At 35.3% G+C, this 23,842-nt stretch overlaps 1 protein-coding gene across 2 annotated transcripts in view; it reads left to right on the top strand.

Annotated features, from left to right (window-relative positions):
* LMBRD1 (LMBR1 domain containing 1) overlaps positions 1-16,315 on the top strand; it is a 133,365-nt gene extending 117,050 nt beyond the window's left edge. For both annotated transcript variants that reach the window (XM_081140025.1, XM_081140026.1), the window contains exons 15-16: positions 15,542-15,633; positions 15,761-16,315. In XM_081140025.1, coding sequence (XP_080996151.1) covers positions 15,542-15,633; positions 15,761-15,871 — 203 coding nt within the window. In that variant the 3' untranslated portion in view covers positions 15,872-16,315. The remainder of the gene's footprint in view (positions 1-15,541; positions 15,634-15,760) is intronic.
* The last annotated feature ends 7,527 nt before the right edge of the window (positions 16,316-23,842 follow it).

The following is a 23,842-nucleotide window of genomic DNA, read 5'->3' as shown; positions in this document are numbered from 1 at the left end:
TTTCCACAAAGGAGCACAAACCAAGATGTCAGAGTCAAATATTCAAGCACACAAGGAAACAAAGAATCATGAAACAGAACTAGAAAAAATAGCAGACAGCAGAAAGAGTCTTGCAAAGATCTGATATGGGAATTATCAACATGGATTATAGAACAGCTCTGATAAAAGGAATATGAAAAGATCAGAACGTTGGCAGGGAACAACAACTATTAATGAATGAATAAATTCTAGCAGATTTGTAAATGAACCAAACACAATATTTAGAAATGAAGATTCAGTAATTAAAATTAAACTCAGTTTAGCGAACTACAGGGAATCGGGATGATATCTGCATCAGGTGAACAAAATTAACATCACTGAGGGGCAGTGCATATGGCATCCTGAGAAAAATGGAAAAAACAAATCATGAAGAAATATCAGACAAACCCAAACTGACGATTGACAAGTATAAAGTAAATGGCCTGTATGCTCAAAAAAGTCAGTCATAGAAGACAAGGAGGCTGAGAAACTGTTACAGAGTAAAGGTATTAGAGAGACATGATATCCAAATGGAATATTTGATCCTGAATTGGATCCTGCACCAGAGGATAAAAGTACTGTAAAGAGGACACTGGGATGTAAGAGGACACTGGGGTGTAAGAGGACACTGGGGTGTAAGGACACTGGGGTGTAAGAGGATACTGGGGTGTAAGAGGATACTGAGGTGTAAGTGGACACTGGGGTGTAAGAGGATACTGGGGTGTAAGAGGATACTGGGATGTAAGAGTACACTGGAGTGTAAGAGGATACTAGGATATAAGAGTACACTGGGGTATAAGAGGATACTGGGGTGTAAGAGGATACTGGGGTGTAAGAGTACACTGGGGTGTAAGAGGATACTGGGGTATAAGAGTACACTGGGGTGTAAGAGTACACTGGGGTGTAAGAGGATACTGGGGTGTAAGTACAGTGGGGTGTAAGAGGATACTGGGGTGTAAGGATACTGGGGTATAAGAGGACACTGGTGTAAGAAGATACTGGGGTGTAAGACGATACTGGAGTGAAGGGCAGAGTTGGAGTATGGCTGTAGAGTAAATTTTTAAAAGTATGTTAAGTTTTCTAAATTTAATAATTTTATGCATTATGTAAGAGAAATGTTAAGAAGTTAAGTCACGTAATATGTGGTTCAGAAAACATAAATGTGTACACATTGAGAGAATTTTAAAAGGGGGAAAAAAGACACTGTACACTACCAAATGGTACTCTTTGGCTGATGACTACTATTTTTAAAACTGATAGGCCAAGATATAGACCCACTAAAGATATTTCTAATTACCATTTTAGGGGTATTATACATTGTATAATTATACATTACGTATATACTTAAAAAATTTACACTTACATATGTTATTTTTCTTAAATTCTACAAATTTAACTTTATATCCTCAGTGGCCTAACATGATGTATTTTGCCCTACAAAATGATAGCATATTTTGAACATAAAAGTTAGCGAATACAATGATAATTTGGTAATTCTCTGAGCAATTTAGTTTAAAATGTATACATTTTTATGACATTGAGTTAATATTTCATGTTTATTTTTAATTTTGAATCTGCTACAAAATAATTTACCTCATATTTTCCTGTCACTCCTGGTATAAGTTTCTAGCATCAAATAAATCTTGATTTAATTATAGACATATTCAATCATGTAAAATGAGTCACTCTTTGACTAGGTTTACAGAATCTATTCCTTTTGAGGCTCTGCAGAACATTTAAATCTACAAAGAATATTAAAAACTCTTCAGAAATTAAACCTCTTCTCTAAAGGCACTTAGTACTTTAAAACTTACTGAAGAATTTTAAAAATACTAAAATAAATAACCCACCAATTTAAGTGCAAAGATGGTGTTCTGTATTTGGTGATAGAATCCAACTTTCTTAAACAATTTAAGATTTTTCTATAAATTTTCACCTATTTAAAAAAAAAAATAGAACAGTTTTTACATTTTGTATGAAGCTTTGGCTTTGAAAGCTGTGAACTAAAACAGGTGGATTTTCTGATCACAGTAGTTTCTTAGGATAGTGTCAGCAACCTAGATTTCTTCTTTCTGGGGCTTTTCCATATTTACTCTGTTAACTCCAGTATATTGTCCATTCCAGGGTAGCATATTTTAACAATTTATAATAGGCTATCTAAAGTCTTAAACCATCCCCAAATACTGATCAATAAATTTTAAGTGTTTTAACTCCATAAAATATGAGGAACTGACACCAACATAGTGTTGCTAATGTTCAACATTTCTGGACATAGACACATTTCCCTGTCCATAGGTTAAATAATACTGAGAACAAACAAAAATCATTTATCTACTTGCTTCAGGAAATAACTTACTCCTGACTGTGAAACAACTAAATTAGATTACTTATCAAGATTACTTGCTCAACAAGACTTGTTTCAAAACGTCTCATTTCATTGTGCCCATCAGTCCAAAACTTGTATCATAAATTTAGGGCAGTTCTAACCAGTTCCCCACCTTGCAAGACCTTGATTAAAGTGGTCCACTTCACTGCAGCCTCATAAAACTTATAAATATTCCCTGTTTTTCTCTTTCTTATACTCCTTCACTGTAGCTAGTCTAATAAGCTTAGCTTTGCTAGATCAGTGAGAATTTCTAGTGGTGCTTTGCAGAACTGATAGTTGACAATAAATAAGCCTAATCGTGCTGCCGAGTAAGGGAGATTTAATGATTTAATCAAGAAATCAAAATCTTAAATTTCTGTCTTAATATCTTTTTTTATATATCTTTATTGATTTTAGAGAGAGGAAGGGAGAAGGAGAAGGAGAGGGAGAGAGAGAAACATCAGTGATGAGGGAGTCCTCATTGATCGGCTGCCTCCTGCACGTCCCCAAGGGGATCGAGCTTGCAACCCTTTGTCTTATTTTCTAGCTGCCTGCTAGTTTATCTATATGGAAATGTATGTCCTGCCAGCTTCTGAAAACCAAGATTGATTTTCCTCTTCCACTTATTCTCATGCTATGGGGCGGGAGGAGTTGCTCTGTTCTTTGTCAGTGCCCTCACCTACTTACTCAGATGGAAATCTTGAAGTCACGGTCACATTTTCTTGCTCCTTTAATAGCTAACCAGTGTCCAAGTCCCACCATGGTTAGGTTAGAAATAGGAAACCCAAAGAAACAACTGGGCATTTATCAATCATTGAGGATATTTGAAATAACACTACATACAATGTAAGGATATAGCTTTATATTTTTTAACATAAAAAAATATATATTCATATGCCATATGATGGTAGGTAGAAGAGTGGGTTTATTATCTTTTTATGCTTTTGTGCATAAACAGTCTGAAAATCTGACTATACGTCAGAGAAATGAAATTTGGAGTAAAGATAAATAATTACTCTATTTTTTGTTGTTGTTAATAGCTTTTATTTTATAATTAAAGAAAAAACACTGTTAATCCTTTTAAAGGATTTTACTCATATGTGGGATATATGAAACTTGTAGACACAGACAGCAGCATGGTGGGGGGTGAAGGGCGTCTTAATATATGGTGACAGGAGGAGATATAACCTTGGGTGGTGAGCACACAGAGCGATATACAGGTCTTACAACATAGAAACCCACACCTGAAACCTATATGTTCATATTAACCACTGTCACCCTAATAAATTTAATAAAGTATTATTTTTTAAAAAAAAGAAAACAATGAGAGACAAGATGGTAGCATGCATCTGCTAAGTAGATACTGATTTTAGAGAGGATGTTTTTCCTTTCAGTTTGTTGAAAAGTAGGAGTGGGAGGTAGTTACTGAGACTTTGAAAAAAATTAATTCTTAAATTCTTGATACTATCTTTTTCCTAGAATATGGAATGTTTCTACCTGAATTTCTGAGCTTCCAAGGAAATTTTATTTTGAAGTCTATGTAAATAAGCAATACCAATCAAGCACTTACAATATTACTATCCATGGATTCACGTTAATTTTTTACTCTCCCACCCATACTTTGGCCTCTAAGCAGAAAGGACAAAAGAAAAAAAAAAGAGAAACATGTTTTGTAGGAGAGGCTTACTTCTGTTTAAAACCAGTGCTATTAAAAGAGTTAATATAATAGTTGACACTTGATGTTTGATTTATACATAAATAAATAAAATGTTCCCTTTTTTTCAGGTTACTTGTACTTTTCAATTTTTTTACTTTTTTACTTTTTATTGAATTTATTGAGGTGACACTGGTTAACAAAATTATAAAGGTTTCAGGTGCACAGTTCTATAACACATCATCTGAACACTGCATTGTGTGTTCACCACCCCAAGTCAGGTTTCCATCCATCACATGTATTCCCCCCATACCCTCCTCTACCTCCCCTTACCCCTACCCCACCCTGGCAATCACCACACTGTTGTCTGTGTCCATAAATTTTTCTCTTTTTTGTTTTTGCTCAACCCCTCTACACCCTCACCCAGCCCCCTACCCCCAACCCAACAGCTTTCTAAAATAAAAGCCAAAAAAATAAATAAAATAAAATGAAAGCCAGTTTTAACAGGCTGAAAATGAAGCTGGTCAAGGGATTTCATTAGAAACTAAGCCTTCAGGGTTGAAGTTGAAAAGGGACACTGGTACTTTGTGGTGACAGTATTTGTTCATCCACTTGTGCTGTGGCCCAAGTGGATGGTCCATAAATATAATTCGAAATGAAAATGGTGCTGGACTCTGACTGTGTTTGTTTACAAGTCAGATTAAATATGGACTATCAATTTAACACCTCCTATCCCATAGTAAGTGAAGCTAATAATTAATTTTAGCTTTCTACAATTTTGAAACAAGAAGATCCAATTCAGGAGAATATACATCATCCTTTCCTTCAAACTCAAGAACATGGGGCAGTGGCCTTTAAAAAGTACTATATGGCCTTTTTGTTTTACAGGATGCAGATTTGGGGGTAGGGATGGGAAAGTTAAGGATAGTTAGATTTAGTCCATAAGATGGGGATAGATCAACTCCGTTAGAATTGTGATCATTTTGATAGTCTCATTTAGAAAGTTACTCTGTTTATTTGAGGAATACATTAATGGCTATTGCAGTCAAGCACTTTTAGAAGATATTGACATCTTTTTTAGTAATACTAAGAATTATAGTTTTGACATCCTGAGATTAACTTATAAATGTCTTTAATTTCTAGGAGTTCATATGATCATTCACTTATCTATTATTCCTGTGCTTTCTCATTTAACAAATGTTTTTTGATGTCTACTCTGTGTCAGGCACTATTCTAGGTACTAGTGATACAACAGTGAACAAAACAAATATTCCTTTCCCCATGGAGTTTATGTAGTAGGAGACAAATAAATATGTCAGGTGGTGTTAGGGAGAAAAACAAAGTGCCAAAGGAGGGTAAGTGTTACCCAGAGGAGGGATGGTTTGAAATTTTAAGTAGTATAGAGAGGAAATTCTTACTGAGAGGCTATATTTGAGCAAAACGACCTGAAGGAAGTAAGGAGGAAGGGCAAATATCTAGAGAAAAGCATTCCCGATTGAAGGAACAGCGAGTGCAGAGTGGGAGCGTGCTGGAGGAGGTGAAGGAACAGTAAGCAATCAGGTTTAAGAACTTCAGCTCTTACTTTCAGGTGGAAAGTGTCTGGAAATTTGTGGTCATGAAGTGACTTGTGTTCTCAGGGGATCCCTTTGACTACTGTGTTGTATAGAGACCAGAGGGTGGCAAACTTTTACTGAAAGACCAGATAGTAAATATTTTCTTTTTTGTGGAGCATACAGTAGTCTCCCTCCCTGTTGCACTTCGCCATTGCAACACAAAAGCTGCCACAGACAATACGTTGTGGGTGGCTGTGGCGGTGGTCCAGTAAAACTTAGAAAAAACAAGTATTGGGCTAAATTTACCCTTTTGGGTTATAGCTTGCCAATCCCTGAGACAGACCATAATAAACCAAGGGCAAAAGCAAGTTGACCAGAGGCTTTTGCAGTAATACAAGGGAGAGCTTAAGGTAGGGGTGGAAATGGCAAGAAGTGGTCAGATTCTGGATATATTTTGAAAGTAGAGCCAGTAGGATGCACTGAGGAGTCTAGAATAGGATGTAAGAGAGATTAAGGGTGATGTCTGTGTGTTTTGGAGTCTTAATTAGAAAATGTTGCTTAATATTTTATATTCAACTTTTGATAATATCTAGAATAATTGTCTTTAAAATCTGTTTGCGGCATTTGCAGCTATTAAGGTTATACTTTTTTTTTTTTTTTAAATACTTTGAGCCTGTTTGTTCTTGGTATTTCTTCATAAATTGAGAACTAATAAGGTAACCTAATAACTTCTCAGCCCCACCATTGGTCCTTGCACATTTTCTCATTAGGTTTCCATTATGGCCGAAAGCGCATGTGTAGTTGTAATATGTGGTATGTAGTGTTAGGACCAAAGCAAAATAAAGGTGTTAGCCTGTTAGCCTTCTATGGCTAACCTGTCCCATGAAAGTAATATATAGTGCCTTGCCTTATTTTGGTAATGTGTATATAAAAATGTTTAAAATGCATAGTTCTTGGGGAAGACAGCACGAACTATTAGATAATGGCTTTGGAATATACTTACTGACTTCGCTTCTCTTACTAATAGTTTTCTTCAAAGCACCTTTGTCTTTCTTCACTCTTTCTTCACACCTAATGATTGTCTAAGGGATGCAGACAGTCTGTTGCCACAGTGACCCTCACATCTCATATGAATTACAACTCACATGAATTGCTGTACCTTTTAACTAGTGCTCCACCCTAATCCATACTACGTGGTGCTTTTAGCTTAATAGTTATGAAACAGTGGTTATCAAACTGTCTAATGCATCAGAGTCACTTGGAAGGCATAGATTGCAAAATTTTTTATCCGAGTTGGGACTCTAGAATTTCCTGATGGTTCTGGGCTGGGAAGCACAGTGTCGAAACCACTGTTCTAAAGTACTCTGATAATGCCATTTCTCCAATAGAAACCTTAAGTGCTCCTCTTAAGTAATCATCTGATTAATTCAATCTAGGATTGAAGGATTGCCGCTGTTTAATCCATCCTACAAATTTCTAGCTTTTTGTCATACATTTTCTGAACCTTTGCTTTTGAACTATTTGTTCTCAAAATGTCACAGCCAATTTCTACTCCATTTCTCCCATTTTCATCAATCAGAATCCTGATCATCTTACAAGGTTTATTTCAAACCTGAACCTCCAAACAGGTTTGCAGTCTCTTTTTTATACTTCTTATGATGTTACCTTACTCTGTGTTAACTAATAGTTATATAGCTTACCTCTCCCCTACTCTTTTATAGGAATGTAAGCTTTTTCAGGTAAGAAAATAAATATATTTTTCTGTCTCCATCCACATTCGTAGAATTGAACCATGTTTTTTTCGTTTGTGGCTTTCTCTTTTTGAAAAAATGTTTTTAAAATATCATAAGATATTAATATATGTAATAGTTTGTAGCTTTTTGCTCACTTTATCTATTGCACGAAACTCATTGCACTTCCTTTTAAGTACCTAGTGACTTCATTTTTTGTTTGGATCAATTGCTTTCTAATTCTGCTTTCTTATAATTTCTGTTCATTGGGCTTCTGATACATTATAAACCATATCTTCTTTCTTGATTTCTTCTACCAAGCCCCTAGTTTGGCTAGAGTTAAAAATAAAAACAAATGCTTGCATGAAATATATATCGGAAAATCCTTGTGTATCTGAAGAGTAGTTTGTCCTTAAAATTGATGGATAGTTTGTGCCTAGAATTCTGCCTAAGAAATCCTTTCTTTTAAAACTTTAAAGGCATTGCTTCATCTGTCTTTCATTTTTAACTGGTGAGAAATCTAATGCCAGTCTTATTTCTGCTTTTGAAGTTATCTTACAGTTTCTCTTTTCTCCATTTTCCTTTTGGGGAGCTGTTGGTGATTAGTTGCTGGATATCTTCAGCTGATCATCTGTCTCCTCTCATATTCACATTTTCCACCTACCATTTTGTTCTAGATTCTTGGTTATGTATGAAGCTTTATCTTCAAACTATAGCCTGTTTTTTAAAATTTCCTATAACATCTTACTTTCCTCAAGTACTTTATTGTTCTGATTATTCTTCAAGCATCCTCATTTTATGGATGTAATATCTTCTTCAATACCTGAAGATACTAAACACTCTTGATGGTTTTCTATAAGCAACATTACAATTCTGTTTATCTTGGAACAATTCTGTTTATCATGTTCTTTGCCCCTCATGCTGATGGTTTTCTGTATAGAGCTAATGATTCGTATTTATGTTAATTTGTATTTAAGTATTAGGAACTAGGAAGATTTATCATTGGGAACTTTGTGACTGGGATTTTTTTTGATGTTTAAAGTATATTTTAAAATAAATGGGAGGGAAGCCAGCTGTTTTACAGGAGACCTTTTAAATGTGGCTTTCCATCTTCCAGGTTGATGTTGAAATCTTTCATCACCTGATGGCCTTCCTCCCATTCTCTTTGGTGTTTAAAGGTTGCTGCTGGCTTTATTTCTATAAATAAATTTTATAATTTTAATGAGTCCTGGGAAGGATAAGAAATAAATGCCTGTGATCATTCTGTCATCTTGAACCAGAAAGCTTTGTTTTCAACGGGTTAAAATACTTTTTTCATGATTAAGTACTATAAATTTATAGTATGTTACTAGACAAATAAAAAGTTTGTGTGGATAGCCTCATTTGATTTAATTCTGTCCATCAAATGGGTAGAGGCATATTGAAGTTAGAGTGAAGACATGTAATTATTATCTAAGAATGCTACCATACCTGTCTCCAGCATCTGTATTTGGCTTCAGATAACTGAACAGAGAAGAGACTAATATATTAGCCAGATGGTTGTTTATTAATTTACCACAGGAAATATAGCTATTAAAGAAACTAGAGGCTCAGTGTTAGTGAAAAAAATATATATGGAAAGCCAATTTTATAGTCACATAGTTTCTAGGTAGGATGGAGTCAGAAAGAGGGCCTCATTGATACTGGCTGGAATCCTCAGCTGAGATAGCTGATATATTGTTTCTGTTTTTCAGTGAGGTTGCCATGCAAACTGGAAAATTGAGTATTAATCAGAGCATCATTTTTCCTGATTTTTCCTTGAGATCTAGAAAGTCACTTGGTGTCAAAGTTCTTTTGCTAAGTTACATTTTGATTGTGTTGATAAAAGTTCAACTAAGACAATATAGTAAAGTTAATTAGGTGTAAGATTTCTAAGTTCTGTGGAGGCCACACCAAAGTCAACCTAGGTAATTTTGTGAAATTTCTCAGCCACTTATTTATAGTCTTGCTTAAGGTTGCTAACTCTTAAAACATCCATCTTTCCTTTTTTAAAATCACATGTAGATTTGCCCCTAAATTTAATTCTCAGAAGGCTGGTCTATCCTGTCATTGTCCACCACAAGGAGGTATTATTTCAGTGTCACTTACAAAGACACTGATACTTAGAAATTAAATGACTCGTGCCAGAAGCTCACAGTATATAAGTGGCGGACTCAAGAACTAAATCTCAATTTTCTGTCTCTAACTTTAATATTTTCTACTATACCCCTTAAACTACTGTTGTTTTATAAAAACGATAAAGTAGCAGGAAACAATTGTTTGTTAATTTGACTATCCTGGAACAATTCAGACTAATAAATAATCTCATTAATTTAGAGTTCACTGATTCAGTTTGTGATTGTTTCTTTTTTTAACTCAATTTATTGATTTTTAGAGAGAGAGAGAAACAGATCAAAACAGTGATTTGTTGTTCCACTTATTTATACATTTATTGTTTGCTTCTTGTGTGTGCCCTGACTTGAGATTGAACTCGCAATCTTGGCTTTAGAGTATTGTCCACTTTGTGATTGTTTCTAAAGGTTAGGTGCTAATGCGTACCTTTGTTAACCCCCTTTTATAAGTTTTATATGGCCAATTAATAATATAAATGTAATCAGGAGCATTCTTTCTTAAAAGAGCAATACATATTTTAGCACCTTAGAAACATCTTAAATTTAAATGTATTCAGAGCTTACCACAAATTATACTATGTCTTAAACATAATCACTATAAAACTCATTCTTGAGTGCAAAAAAATTTGGCATGTGCTCTTTATTGGCCTGATACAGTTTCTGTATTTATACAATATATAGTTCCTTTAGAATTTCTATGATTTTTGATGTTCACTAATTATTTCGTTTTACCCAGCTTCTCCAGTGAGATTTAACAAAACATTGATTTAATTGTATGCCATTTGTTAAATTTTAAGATAAATATACAACTTTGATTTTTATTACATATGTTAATTTTTTCTTACCCTCCTTATTCGGATGTATGTTGCTAGTTTCTCAAATTTTTTTATGTGTTTATATTTCATATGCTATAAATTCATTTGGCAGTAGAACAGTGATTAACTGGGATTTTACTTCCAAATACCTCTCAGACCCAACCTTCCTTTTTATTCCGACAGCTCATGTTTTCACTTTGTCTCCTGACTTGGTGAACCTCTTACACTCAATTCTCACTGTCACTCTATACTCCACTCATGTAATTCCTTTTCTTAAAACAAATTGATAAATCATTTCTAATCATGTCACAATAAAGTCCAAGTTGTTTAGCCAGTATACAGTTAAGATTTATATGTCATTATAAATACTCAATATTAGCAATACCCTAATCAGAAACCAAAGTTAGCATAATCATGGACAACCATGAGAAATGAATTGGCATTCTAAATAGCCTAATCTCTTCTGCCAGTTTGTCACTAGTCAAACAAAATATAGGCTTTAAAATCTATTTGCCATGGTACATGAGTTTTCGAAAATGTGCGCTCTCTGTATGCACATATGCAATATAAGGATTCCTTTTATAAATAAAGCACAAATGCAGAGTGTAATTAATTCTAAGTTGATTTCAGGTGAAGATATAATATGATGATGACTTAATTGTGACTTAAATCAACACTAAATACTGTTTTAAAAATATATATTTAAAGTAGAAGGTGTATTTATCCTACTTAATAACTAAAATTATCTCAGTGTCAGTCAGCATACATCAGCAAAGACATACAAGTAGTTCAAAAATAAAAATGAAATATATAATATAAAATTTATCATGTGTGCTTATAAAGGCTACTATTACTTGAAAAATAATGGTTTAATTGCACTGTTACTTACTTATCTGGTTTGGTGATAAGTGAGAAGAGTGGAGGAAGTGTGGTAGTAGCAGGATTCAAACTCTTGATTTTATTCATATACTCAGGATGCACTTTTTAGGCTCTTAAATTTTTGCGGGGGAGGGGTAATGGCCCCTTGTCATTAGAAAATTTTTAGCTGGGCCCCATTTTTAGTTTTTCATTGTTAACATGTACTCTTCAGTTTAATTGGAGCTTTTATATGTTCTTTTGTGGAACAGCAGTCAGAAGTCTGCTGAACGCTTCTGATTTTAGAATACAGTCACTAGATGAAACATCCAGCAACTTAAATTTACTTTGAACATCAAAGTTCAAAATATTCATTTATAATTTTGTTTAGATAATTATAGAAAGACATCTATAGAACTTCTAGATATGTGTGATTCAGGTGAGCAGCTGGAAGAAAACAGATGGTAAAGAGGGACGCCTTTTATTTATTCAGTGTGGAATTATCCATGGAATATAAAATATATGCATGGGGCTTATTAACCAAATTCTTCTATAAACATGTGCCACTAAATATAAATATAAATATATGTACATATAAAGATAACTGTAAAGAGCTGTTACATACACATTGTGTGTGTGGATTTGTGGTCTAGTGTCATTTTTTCCAACTCAAAGCAGAATACAAACAATGATTTCCCCTTTTAATCTCATTTTAGAAGGCTTGTATCAAATCTGCAACCTTTAAAAATGGTAAACGTGATAGAAAAACAACATGATAGAAAAAATCTTTAAGATTTTTTTTTTTTGTGGTGGGCAAAATAATTGATGGCTATAAGCCAATTTAAAATGTCACTGAATGGTTTATTAGACCTCTGGGGAAATGATTTGATTTTACTTGCTTCTGCCAAGTCTCTGTCTTGTAATCCCTTTCTGGCCCTGAAATTTCTAATTCAGTTAAGCTCTGACTCGCAAAGTATCTTTAAGTATGGAAATGAGTAATAAAACTTCTGTTTTTAAAGTTTAGAGTGTTAGCAATGTTGAGAAAGCTGAGGGACTTTTTTCAAACAAGTTTATACTTATATAGTAGAGCTCATCTAATACTTAAGCAATGGAAGATGCAGTTCTTGATTTTAGAATAATTGCGAGCAGGCATTTTTGCATAAGCCCCAGCCTATCTTCATTTTTGAAACATTGGTTATTTTTATTCAAAGGCATATAACTATTTAGCAGGTCATCTGTTACTAAATTATACACATTTGTATCTGTTTTGACTATAGAGAAAGAAAAATAATGAACATGTACAGAATAGTCATGATACTGGTACCTAAGCAATTATTTTTTGTACTACTATTGGACATATACTTTTAAAATCTTAAGATTAGCTGTTTTTCTTGCTACCAATTGAGCAGCTCTTGAGAACTCTGTTCTTTATCATGGGTTTAGTTATACCTTGAAAGGAAAAAAGAAGAAAATTAATGTTAACTGTCGCTTACATGGGGATTTTGATATATAGTAAGCCTTCCTTATTTGCGGTTTAACATCCATGGATTCAACCATCTGCAGATCAAAAATATTTGAAAAAAAAATCTCAGAAAGCTCTGAAAATCAAAACTTGAATTTGCCACACACTGAGCACTATGCTGAATCCATATGAATGACATGATATGTAGGCACCTTGCCGTAGCTGTGTGCAAATATAGGGCATATGCAAATACTATGTCACTTTATATAAGGGTCTTGAGCATTCCAGATTTTGGTGTCCATGGGGATCCTGGAACCAATCCTCTGTGTTTACCAAAGGATAACTACCTCATTTGGTCTTTAGAATGACTGCAAGGAAATATGGTGATATCCCCATTTTACAAGCACAGTTTCAATGGTTTAGGTTTGCCACAAACATCACATTGCAGAGAAGTGGCCAAATGATGTTTGACACCAAGTGTGTCAGAGACCAGAGTCTGGGCTCTTCCTTTACCGTGCTGGACACTTTATACTTTCATTTTCAAAACGTATTCAAGTGTCTTGTTTTGATACCCTTGGAATCTTGTCAGATTTTAGTCAGAAAAATTAGAAAATGTATTAGTTAGCAATATATATTTTTTATTTTTTAAATATGTTTTTATTGATTTCAGAGAGAGGAAGAGAGAGGGGGAGAGAGAGATAGAAACATTAATGGTAAGAGAAAATCATCAATCATCTGCCTCCTGCACACCCCCTACTGGGGATCAGACCCCCAACCCGAGCATGTGCTCTGACCATTAAAAAAAAATGAACAAAGTGACCTCCAGGTTCATGGTTCAACACTCAACCACTGAGCAACACTAGCTGGGCTAGCAATATGATTTTTAAATAAAATATCCCTTTTTAAAAATTTGGTTTACTTCAGTAATCATTGAATACAAATGCTGGGTACCCCGATAAGTTCTTTGGATACTCAGGGGTTTATAATTGAAAAACTTGAAGTGACATACTACTGTGAAGAAAGTTCTATACTAGAGGTGAGAATAGAACATTGTGAGAGTGGTAAGTGACTCAGGAATGCCCTGTCTGGGAGTCTCCACCACTGGACTGAACTCCCAGTGCCAAGTGTAAAGTGATCATCCTGTAACTATAGAGTGGAGGGAAACATTTGTTCAGCTACTGCTGCATGAAGTCTTTTTGGTTTTCCTTAGGGAGCTTCGAATATTCATTCTGCACTTTTCTGTTGAAAAGAGAAGAATACCAAGGAGGTTCTTGGGGCATCAGTGGGTCAGCATTGGATCCTTGATCCTTGCTTGTGAAAGGAGGAGGTTGCTTCTCTAAGAAACTGCTCGTTTTCCTGCCAGAAAGAGGCTGCTTTGTATAGCTTAGAGTGAGCAATGGAAGTACATGTTGAAGTACAGTGGAAGGGATTAGAATAGATAAGAGTTAGGGTATCTAAATATTTACATAACATCTAAAACTTGACAAAACAGGTCTTGTATTTTGATAAAATATAAACTAAATGCTACTTTTCAGAAAACCATGAGACAGCCAAAAAATAAAGTGTTTTAGAACCCTTGTGTAATAAACTGGACTACAGAATCCCCAGCGCAATGTTATATTTTAAGAGAAAATAGCACTTATTTATTGAAGCTGAGAAGCGAGTTCATAAAATTAGAAATCCATAGTACATTTTCTTAATCAGCAACAGGATGTGACATTGGTCTCCTAATAGCATGTACAATTTTTTGTCACTGTCCATTTTGGATAAAAATATGCAGAAATCATAATCTCTTTTGTACTTAATAGACTGAAAAGAAGTTGTCTTGTAAGATAAGATTTTCTTCTGTAATGAATAAAGGCCCTCTGAAATTAGTGAGGTTGGACTTCTATATTAACTGCAGCATATATAATTTTCAATCAGTTACATTATGGTTTTAATAAACAAGTATTTTCTTAGACATTATTTACTGGATATATGTCAAGAAATATAGAGGACTTTGTAACCTAGTAGAAATAATGTATTTAGATAAAACCACTATATCAAATATCAAATAACCAGTCTGCCACTTTCCTTTTAAGAGGTCAATTTTTTGGAAAGAGAAAAGAATATAATTTATTTTTAATTCAAGCTATAATGGTATCTAAAGTTCAAATAGTAAGCATATCAGTATATAATGATTTTATTATTTTTTTTAGAAGCAGCAGCCATCTTTTTTTTTTTTTTTTAATAGGAAGGGAGAAGGAGAGAGAGATAGAAACATCAATGATGAGAGAGTCATCAATCAGCTGCCTCCTGCACACCCCCTGCCCGGGATCAAGCCCGAAACCTGTGCATGTGCCCTGACTGGGAATCGAACCAGGATCTCCTGGATCCTTGGTCGATGCTCAACCGCTGAGCCATGCCAGCCAGGCACAGCCATCTTTTCAATAGCATTCTTAGGGGGGAAAACACACACAAAAAAAAACAGCTCAAAGAATCTCTTAAGTTTGGGATGTCCTGAAAATTGGATTCTTAGAAAAGTGGAGCTTAATACCAACCACATCTGATTACTTTGTTCATTTTTTTTTAATGTTCATCAGGAAAACTTCTATCTGTTTTGTTTTAGAACATGCCTAACACTCCTGGTTAAAATGTTTTTTTCTATCTAAAATAAATTGAACTAGCCAATATAATTTTTTTTTTTTAATACTTAAGAGCTAGGATTACATTGGTGGCATTCATTTTTAAAAATACATCATATTAGTTGGTAATTTAAACTATAGTAGGGAATTGAAAGAGTGGCTTTGGTGACAAACCTAGATTTCAGTCCTCTCTCTAATATTTATTTACTGACTGACTTTGGGATTAGTTTTGTTTAGTAACTTTTTAGATACAGTATTAATAGTCCATATCAAGAGACAAATTATCTCATGATAGTTTTCTATTTGCTTTTATAGATCAGTGTACTGTCACCCAGACGTATCTATTCCTTCACAAGTTCTGGTTCTTCAGTGCTGCCTACTATTTTGGTAACTGGGCCTTCCTTGGGGTAAGTATGGGTATCCCAGGGATGCTTGATCCTTCATGATCCATTTGTATCACAGTAATGCCATCACATTTTATTATTATCTGAATGACAAGAGTAGAGAAGTAACATAGTTTACTTAAATTTACAGGTATTCTTGATTGGATTAATTGTGTCCTGTTGTAAAGGGAAGAAATCAGTGATTGAAGGAGTTGATGAAGATGATTCGGACATAAGTGATGATGAGCCCTATTCCATCTGACAGCCTTCAGTCTTAAAGATTTTCCAAAGCTGACTGCAATATCTCATGCATTTTTAAAGTGTTAAACTGCATTAAGATGAACTGTATAGCTTTCATCAAAAATGGGAGCATGACTATTTAAAAAACTATATTTTTTATGTTTTCTCAAGTAACATTATTGTATCATAGATTAACATTTAAAATTGCTATAATACTGTAAATATAAAACTACTGGCTTTGTGAGGGAATGTTTGTGGAATTTTTTTCTCTAGTGTATAATAGTGTTAAATTGATTAAAAATCATCCAGAATCAATATTCCCTATTGTCACTTTTTAAAAACATAATAAATCACTGTGTCTGTGCCTTTGGATCTCTAGAGCAATGTGGAATTTTAAAGTGTCATATCTGATTGCCTAAAAATAATATTCATGATACAGCTGATAAATAAATGTTACTCCTCTATGCATCTTGTTTTCTATTTTCCACATTAAATCATGAGTGCCATTCAAATAGATTTCACGAACAGATTTCAAGCTACTTGGTGCTCTAAGACCATGGCATTCCAAAGTGTGTTATATTGTTACTGTTCAGGTATCAATCCTTTAGATATCTTATTACCACCTCTACAGTATTTAAGGCATATACATTGTTGTAGGTAGCTGCCCTCAAAATTATATCACAACATAATCAGGAGTATTGTCCAGAATAAATAATCCTAGGAAAAAAATCAGTTTACCGATTAGTTTAAGATATGGCATCATATTTTGGCTTTCAAGATGTATTTTTTTAATTTATCTTTATTGTTGAAAGTATCTAAAGATTTAGAATTTGCAAAAAGTATAAGGAAAGCTATATAATATTGATAAAGTATTTTGAATACATTCTAGATAGAAATCATCACAAATGATAGCTGAGTTTACTAATTTAAGCAAATTAGAACTCATGAAAAGCACATATGATCCTTGAAATAAAATACCATTAAGTTTCTGAATAAAACTTAGGAATTAACAACCATCTCCCACTTAAGTCTTCTCTCCCTCAGTTTCATGGCCCATCGCTCTGCTCTGATTCTCTCTCTCTAGATACACGGTCACAGCCTTCAGGTTGGGTTTGTTCGTGTGCCCTTTAATGTTACTCTACAAGATTGCATTCCCTTCTGCTCTTATTTTACATTTTCTTTCTGGACAATCTCATAATACCCTTGTTTTCCATCTGTGTTCTTTCCTAAGCTCCAAACTTTTCCTGTTAACTAGAAGTTAGTACTTCATTTGCAGCACGTTGAAAGTTGAATCTTTCACTTTTCTGACCATGCCGAGCCTCCTCCTCTTGTTGTTTGACAAGTGTACCAGCACATATCTGATTGCCTAAACCAGAAATCAGGGAGCCCTCTTTATGTCCTGCGTGTGTGCCTGACTCATCTATCAAGTCATGACAATTTCTACTGCTTAACTATCCTTCTACTTGTCCCCTCGTCTCCGTTCTTAACTCCCAGCACCTGAGAATATGACTATACTTGGAGATCAGGCCTTTAAAGAGGTAATTAAGGTAAAATGAGGCCATTAGGTGGGTCCTTAATCCAATGTGACTGTTGCTGTTATATGAAGAGACACCAGGGATGTGTGTGGATAGAAAAAGGCCACGTGAGGACACAAGGAGAAGGCAGCCCTCTAGAGAATCCACTTGACCTGGGACTTCTAGCCTCCAAAACTGTGAGAAAATAGATTCCTGTTAAGCCATCCAGTCTGTGGCATTTTGTTATGGTAGCTCAAGCAGACTAATACACACTGGTTCTTAAACTTTCTCACTGGACTTTCTGCCAACTCCTTTCACTCTTAGTGATGAAAATACAAATCAGATTATTCGTTTACTTTAGAATGCGATCTATAAGCTATCACATCGTGTATAGGGTCTTTCTGGCGTGTTTCTTACCTGAATACCCAGCTTTCTCTGCCATCCTCACATGAGCCAAACTAACAGATGTTTCACCATTATCCAAATGGCTCCGATTTCTCACATCCTCACTCTGTTGCACCGTTGCTTCTGCCTATGACACTCTGCCCTTCCTTTTGTCTCCTAAGAAAATCTTTATTCTTCAGATCTCAACCTTAACATTATCTCCTCACATACCTCGCCTCTAAATCTCCCAGGCAAAGTTAGGTGCTTTATCCTACACATAGACATAGGGTACCCTGTACAGTGTGTGCTGATTTATTGCCTTCTTTTCTGTCTCCTGAACACATCTGTTTCTTCACCTTCATCCCTGGTGCCTAGAGTAGCTCCTTGTACATGGAAGACCCTCAGTTGACAGGTGAATTTGCTAGTTAGAAGCTTTAAGTCTGAATGCATGGCTTAAGCCTATATAAACTGCATTTAGACAAAAGAGAATGTATATTTAGAGTGTTTTAAGATTTATTTTGCTACCCAGAGGTTTAGATGTATTACCATATCTTTCTTGAATACTACATGTACATTTCATTACTTCTAGGAATGATTTTGTTTTTGTCAGACCAACCTCTTAGGCTTTTATTTTGCTACTTCTATTTTTTTTTAACATATTTTTTTCTTCTTAGATTTAAACATTGGCATCCTGCCTATTTAGAAGGTTACTTTTATTTTAACCAAGTTTCCCCCCCACTCATGGTCCTATGGAATGGCTTTAACTTTTTATTTTCATGAAGCGGATTTAAGTGTGACTTCCACTAATGAACACACTTCCTTTGAAGTCCTTTGAATATGCCTAATTTAGAGATCATTCAGAGTGACACTTCTCTAAAAGACCAAGGTCCTTGTGTCCCATGCAAACTTCAGTGATTTAATCAGCTATGCAGCAAGGCACTGGCAAAAGGAGGACCCTGGAACTGACTTCTATTGTAGTTCCACTGCACCAAAGGAAATGAAAATGCATATTGTATGGGAGGGAGGGGAGGGAGGGAGGGAGGGAGGGAGGGGAGGACAGGACAAGCAAAGCAGGAGCTCCGGGAAACTAGCAATACAAGAAAAGGTGTACTGCTGAGTTGTTCAGTTAATGGTGCGTACATAGTTACATAACACATTATTTTAGAATTAATCCATAGAGCACAGTACACATTGATTATAGCACTGAATGTAAATATCAGCCTTGACAATGTAAAAAGATAGCTGATACAAGTTGGATGACTGAAGGAGTGGGTGGAAGAAAAGGGGAAAGGGTATTAATGTCCCCTCTATGTGGGACAGGTGAGGGGTGTCACATAGAGAGAAATCATGAGTTACTGTCTCTAGTAGAGGAAGCAAAGAAGAAAGGTATGAGCACATTAAAGTTGTAAAGGTAACAAAGCACCAAAAACAGTAACATAACAGTGTTGGGAGATGGAAAGGGAGAGCCAAGGGGAAACTGTCAAAATTCTTTTATCATAAGAAGTCAGTAGTTATTGAAAAATGGATAAACTTTGAAATAGCAATATATTAAAATGTAACAAAAACATTAAAGATAAAAAGATCAGGTATAATTTAAAGGGGAAATTTTGTCAGAAGGTAAAATAGTCATTGCAATTATACATAAACATGTCTGAATTTCCTGGCAGCCGAGACAAAAAGGAAACTGAGGGATGATAAAGTTTTTACATTAACAAAAGGAAGCACTCAAGTTTGCTCAGAGATAATTTTTTTCTGGCATTAAAATTTAGAAGGAAGTTACACTGTGAATTCTTACGAAAAGAATGTTAACAATGAACAAATGTCTGCTAAAATTTAAATAGGAAGGCATATATGCAAGGAGACAGAATCTGGGATCTCCAGGGGAAATCTGGTCGGTTTCTGAGAAGTCTCAGAGTGAATTAGCTTTATGTGAACATCATTTATTCATTCTACTCAAGCATCAGAGCTCCTACATATTCCAGGCATTAGACAGCAGCTTCTGATTTCCTAGGTTTGAAGAAGGTAGTCCCTGTCCTTTCAGAACTTGGTCTTGGAATTTGTAGCTGAGTGGCCCTTGGCAGTAACTGGACCTTATCAATATCTACTAAGACTAAGTGTCTGACATCATGAATACATAAAAAATCACTTTATCAAGTTGGAGTTAGAATATTCCAGTAACTGGAATTCTTACATATGAACAACACGTCCTCTCGATATTGACCATGGAATTGATGTGAGATACGTAGTTGGGAGGGACATTTTAGTCATTTGCTGATGCTTGAATAAGTACCCACCTTTCTTTAGCAGAGATCACCTCCCATGTGACCAGATTGCGCAAGTTCCCCAGGTTGAGTTGTGTTTCCTAGATACACATTGACTGTATTTAACTGAATTGTCCCAATTGACACATTATTTTACTTGATTTGTACATACAGATTACACTACATTCTGGTTCTAGTCCTTCGCCCTCCCCCTATCTATTATCTACCTGTCTGTCTGTCTGTCATCTCTCTCTCCCTCCCTTTCTTCCTCACAAACACATTTTGATTTAATAAGTTTTATTGAGAAATACCTTATTTCCCTCATTAGCAAGTTCTTGGGAAGCACTTCTAGAACTACCCATAATCTTCAACTGATTTCACAGGGCATGTGAACAAAGCAAATAAATCCTAAGGCATAACTTTGGTATCACATTCTGTGGAGAACTAAGCTGGGACTGCCAGGCACAAACCTCTCTGCACCCCACAGAGCCACAGCTGCTTCAGCTCTGCACTGACGCTGCTCTACGGTACCAAATGCAGGCTGAGCTCTGACAAGAATGCGTGTAAAGCAATGTCTTCTGTCTTCTCTTGTCTGTAGAAGATGGACATTTTAAAAACCGTTTATTTATTCATTTTAGAGAGAGAGAGACACCGACCCACTGTACCACCCACTCATGCACTCATCGGCTGACTCCTGTATGTGCCCTAACCGGAGACAGAACCCACAACCTTGGCACATCGGGACCGCGCCCTAAGCAGCTGAGCTAGACAGTCAGGGCAGAGTACATTTTTGATAACAGATGAGCAGACAACAAAGTTAAAACTTGGAGAGATGATTGGGGGCACTTAGAGCTGCCTCGTTGTCCCATCAAGAGCTAGGGCATTTGTAGGCCAAGATAGAAAGTATATCTAAAATAAATTGCTGTTTTACTTGTAAAAAGTTCACTCAGTGACTATCCAACTAGTGGCTACCATGTGCCAGAAACTATTTTGGACCATAATTTAGTACTTAGTGAAAAGTTCTATCAAATTTGATAATATCCGATGGCCTCTTCAGTTCCAGTTCCACTCTATTATATTTATCTGAAGTTTTTTAAAGATCACAAGCTTGTATGTGTAAATATTTATATACACACAAACTCTTCATTGATATAAGAAGACAAGTCTGCCCAGTAAAACAATAAGTTCCTGATGTATATGGTAACTCAGATGCCGACAGCTGTAAATCTGAAAAGCCTTCTCTAATGCAATGATTTAGTGATTCATTAACTTGAACAAATATTTGAATAGTGTATAGCAGAAACGGCTATGAACTGGAGACACATAAATGAAAAAACAAAAGGCACCTACTCTCAATGTTTAGAAACCACGGGGCAAATAAATTAAAAAATTATAAATTATAATGTAACAAATGCTATAAAAAAAGTATTACAGAATGAGGTGAAGCTAAGATTGATGTGTTCTTAGGCTTAGGGAAGGATTAAGACTTGAGATAAGCAAATGTTAACCCAATTACAGGCAATAAATTGTCCAAGCGGAAAGCAACAGGCTTCTGTTAGCGAGTCTATGATGGCCTCGGACAGTAGGAAGGAAGCCATGGTGGGGAGAGTCCCAAGGGGCTGCGGGGTGGGACGCAGGGCTGCGAAAGGGCCGAGCCGGCCAGGAACCCCGCAGCAGAGCGGGGAGGGCGGGCCTCAGCACTACCAGCATGCGCTCTGGATCTAAACTGCCCCCTCAAAATGAGACTCAGTGCTGGGAAAAGGAAGGGAACCCCAAACTGACATTAACTTTCAGCTCCCAAGGAGAATGAGAGCTAGAAATTAAATTGTTATAGGAATAAATTCGATTTCTTTTATCTGAGTTCACAAAATGGTATTTTCACCTGCCAAAGCTAAGTACACTTAGTTACACCAGTAAGCATTCTGATTCCATTGCCATTTAATTATTCTTAATTGTTCTGTAAATTAGTTACTTCCTAAGTGAAATGAAGAAAATCTCTATTGATGTTGTGTAAGTAAACCCTTAAATTGTACCTGCCATTTCAATGTTTGATTATTTCAGGGGTTGACAAACTTTTGCTCCCAAGGGCCAGATAGTAAATATTTTAGGCTTTGCAGGGCCATATAAAGGACACTGTCATACATTCTTTTTTAAATTTCTTTTTACAGCCCTTGCATAATTAAAAGTCATTCTTTGCCTGGATTTGGCCAGTAGTTTGCCAACCCCTGAATTACTCCATTAATCGTTTTGTTTAAGGTAGTTTTACTAAACAAAGCTTGGCTAACAACATAAAAAATATGAACTTATAGAAGGGAGATTTTTAACTTATATGGAAAAAAAATAAAACTTTCTCAAATGCTTTTTAGCATGTTGTTTCATATTTTTTTAGTGATTAAACTTAACTTTTATTTTGCGTTTAAAGGTGATATGAACTTGTAAAAGAATTCAAACAGTTCAGAAGTTGAGAATGACCAAGAGAGACAGTGAGAATCCGCAGTGATCGCCGAGTTTGTTTGCCTAGGTGTTTGTCGTCCCTTATCTTTTCATAGGAACACAGTTGGAGAAATGATGGACAAGATGATCTCTAATGTAACTTCCACTTACAACGTTTGTCTCCTGTTTCTCCCTTTTGGTCAAAGAGAATTATAAATGTTACTCCAGGGTTGAAAATTGTGAGTACTAGTAATTTTTCTCGCTTGGTCAGTTTCCTCATTTGTAAAATTGTGATAATAATACTATCATCTTCATGGGATTATTGAAGGCATTAAATTAGTATAAAGTACTTAGTATAGTGCCTCTTAGGTGGTAAACTCTAAATATTTATTACTCATTATTGTTATTTCTAAGTCCTTTCCTTTATTTCATAGTGTTCTTTAATCATCAGGGCTCCAAACACTTTACATTTAAGAAATATTCGTGTGCGTCAATGTCTAGGCTAAGTAACTACTAGATTCAAAACAAGTATTTAATTGTACTAGGAGAACTGAGAGTGTAAGAAACCCTAGAGAGTAAATATTTTTGAGATTTAAAAAAACTTTTGTAACATAAATCATCACCATTAATGTCTCCAGTTTTTCTGTTTAGAGATCTTATTTTCTTCAAATTGTATTTCAAAGCTCCAAACAGTGAAATGCAAGAATAAAATCCCAGTAATCTCAACCGTAGAGCAGTGAGTTGTAGTTAGAACACTAATTACGAAGCACAAGCCACTGTGTTCCACCTTCACATTGCTCCTTGCCGGGTCTCTTTGAAAAGACTACAGTATAATCTTTGTCTTTTAGTTTTTGTTTTTCTGTTTACTTAAATGTACAGAGTGAAGAATTTCTCTTCAGTTCTTCATGGAAACATTATGAATTCCAAAAATAATATTTGTAAAACTTTTTTTTCTTTAGGAGTGGATTAAAATGTGTATACACACCATCACTACAGAGTACAAAACCAAAGTAAAGTAAAATGAAACATTTGCTGTCACTTTGGAGGCTGGAATTTGCAATTTATTACCTAGCTTCTGTTTCCTCACACTCACACTTCTGCAAGCTTGCTTCTGTCAACAGTGTGGTAACGGTAGGAAGAGAAGGCAGACTGGGTCAAAATCCAACCTGAGTTGCTTAGTAGCTGAGTGAATTTAGGCAAGCTATTTTACTTCTATAAGCCTACTTCTTCATCTGTAAAATGGGTGCACATTACCTACCTTGTTGAGTTATCAAAAGGATTTATAGTAGGCACTTAGCCAGTTATCACCAAGGACCACTATACATATCTACTGCCTTAGGAAAGCACAGAGTTTAAACCTAAAAGGAATACGAATGCTTTTGGGGGACATGTAATCTCCAG

Source organism: Miniopterus schreibersii (genome assembly GCF_964146895.1).
Source record: "Miniopterus schreibersii genome assembly, chromosome: 6".
NCBI classification, from domain to species: Eukaryota; Metazoa; Chordata; class Mammalia; order Chiroptera; family Miniopteridae; genus Miniopterus; species Miniopterus schreibersii.
The sequence above is the reverse complement of the archived record's forward strand: the minus strand, read 5'-3'. Positions and strand labels throughout refer to the sequence as shown.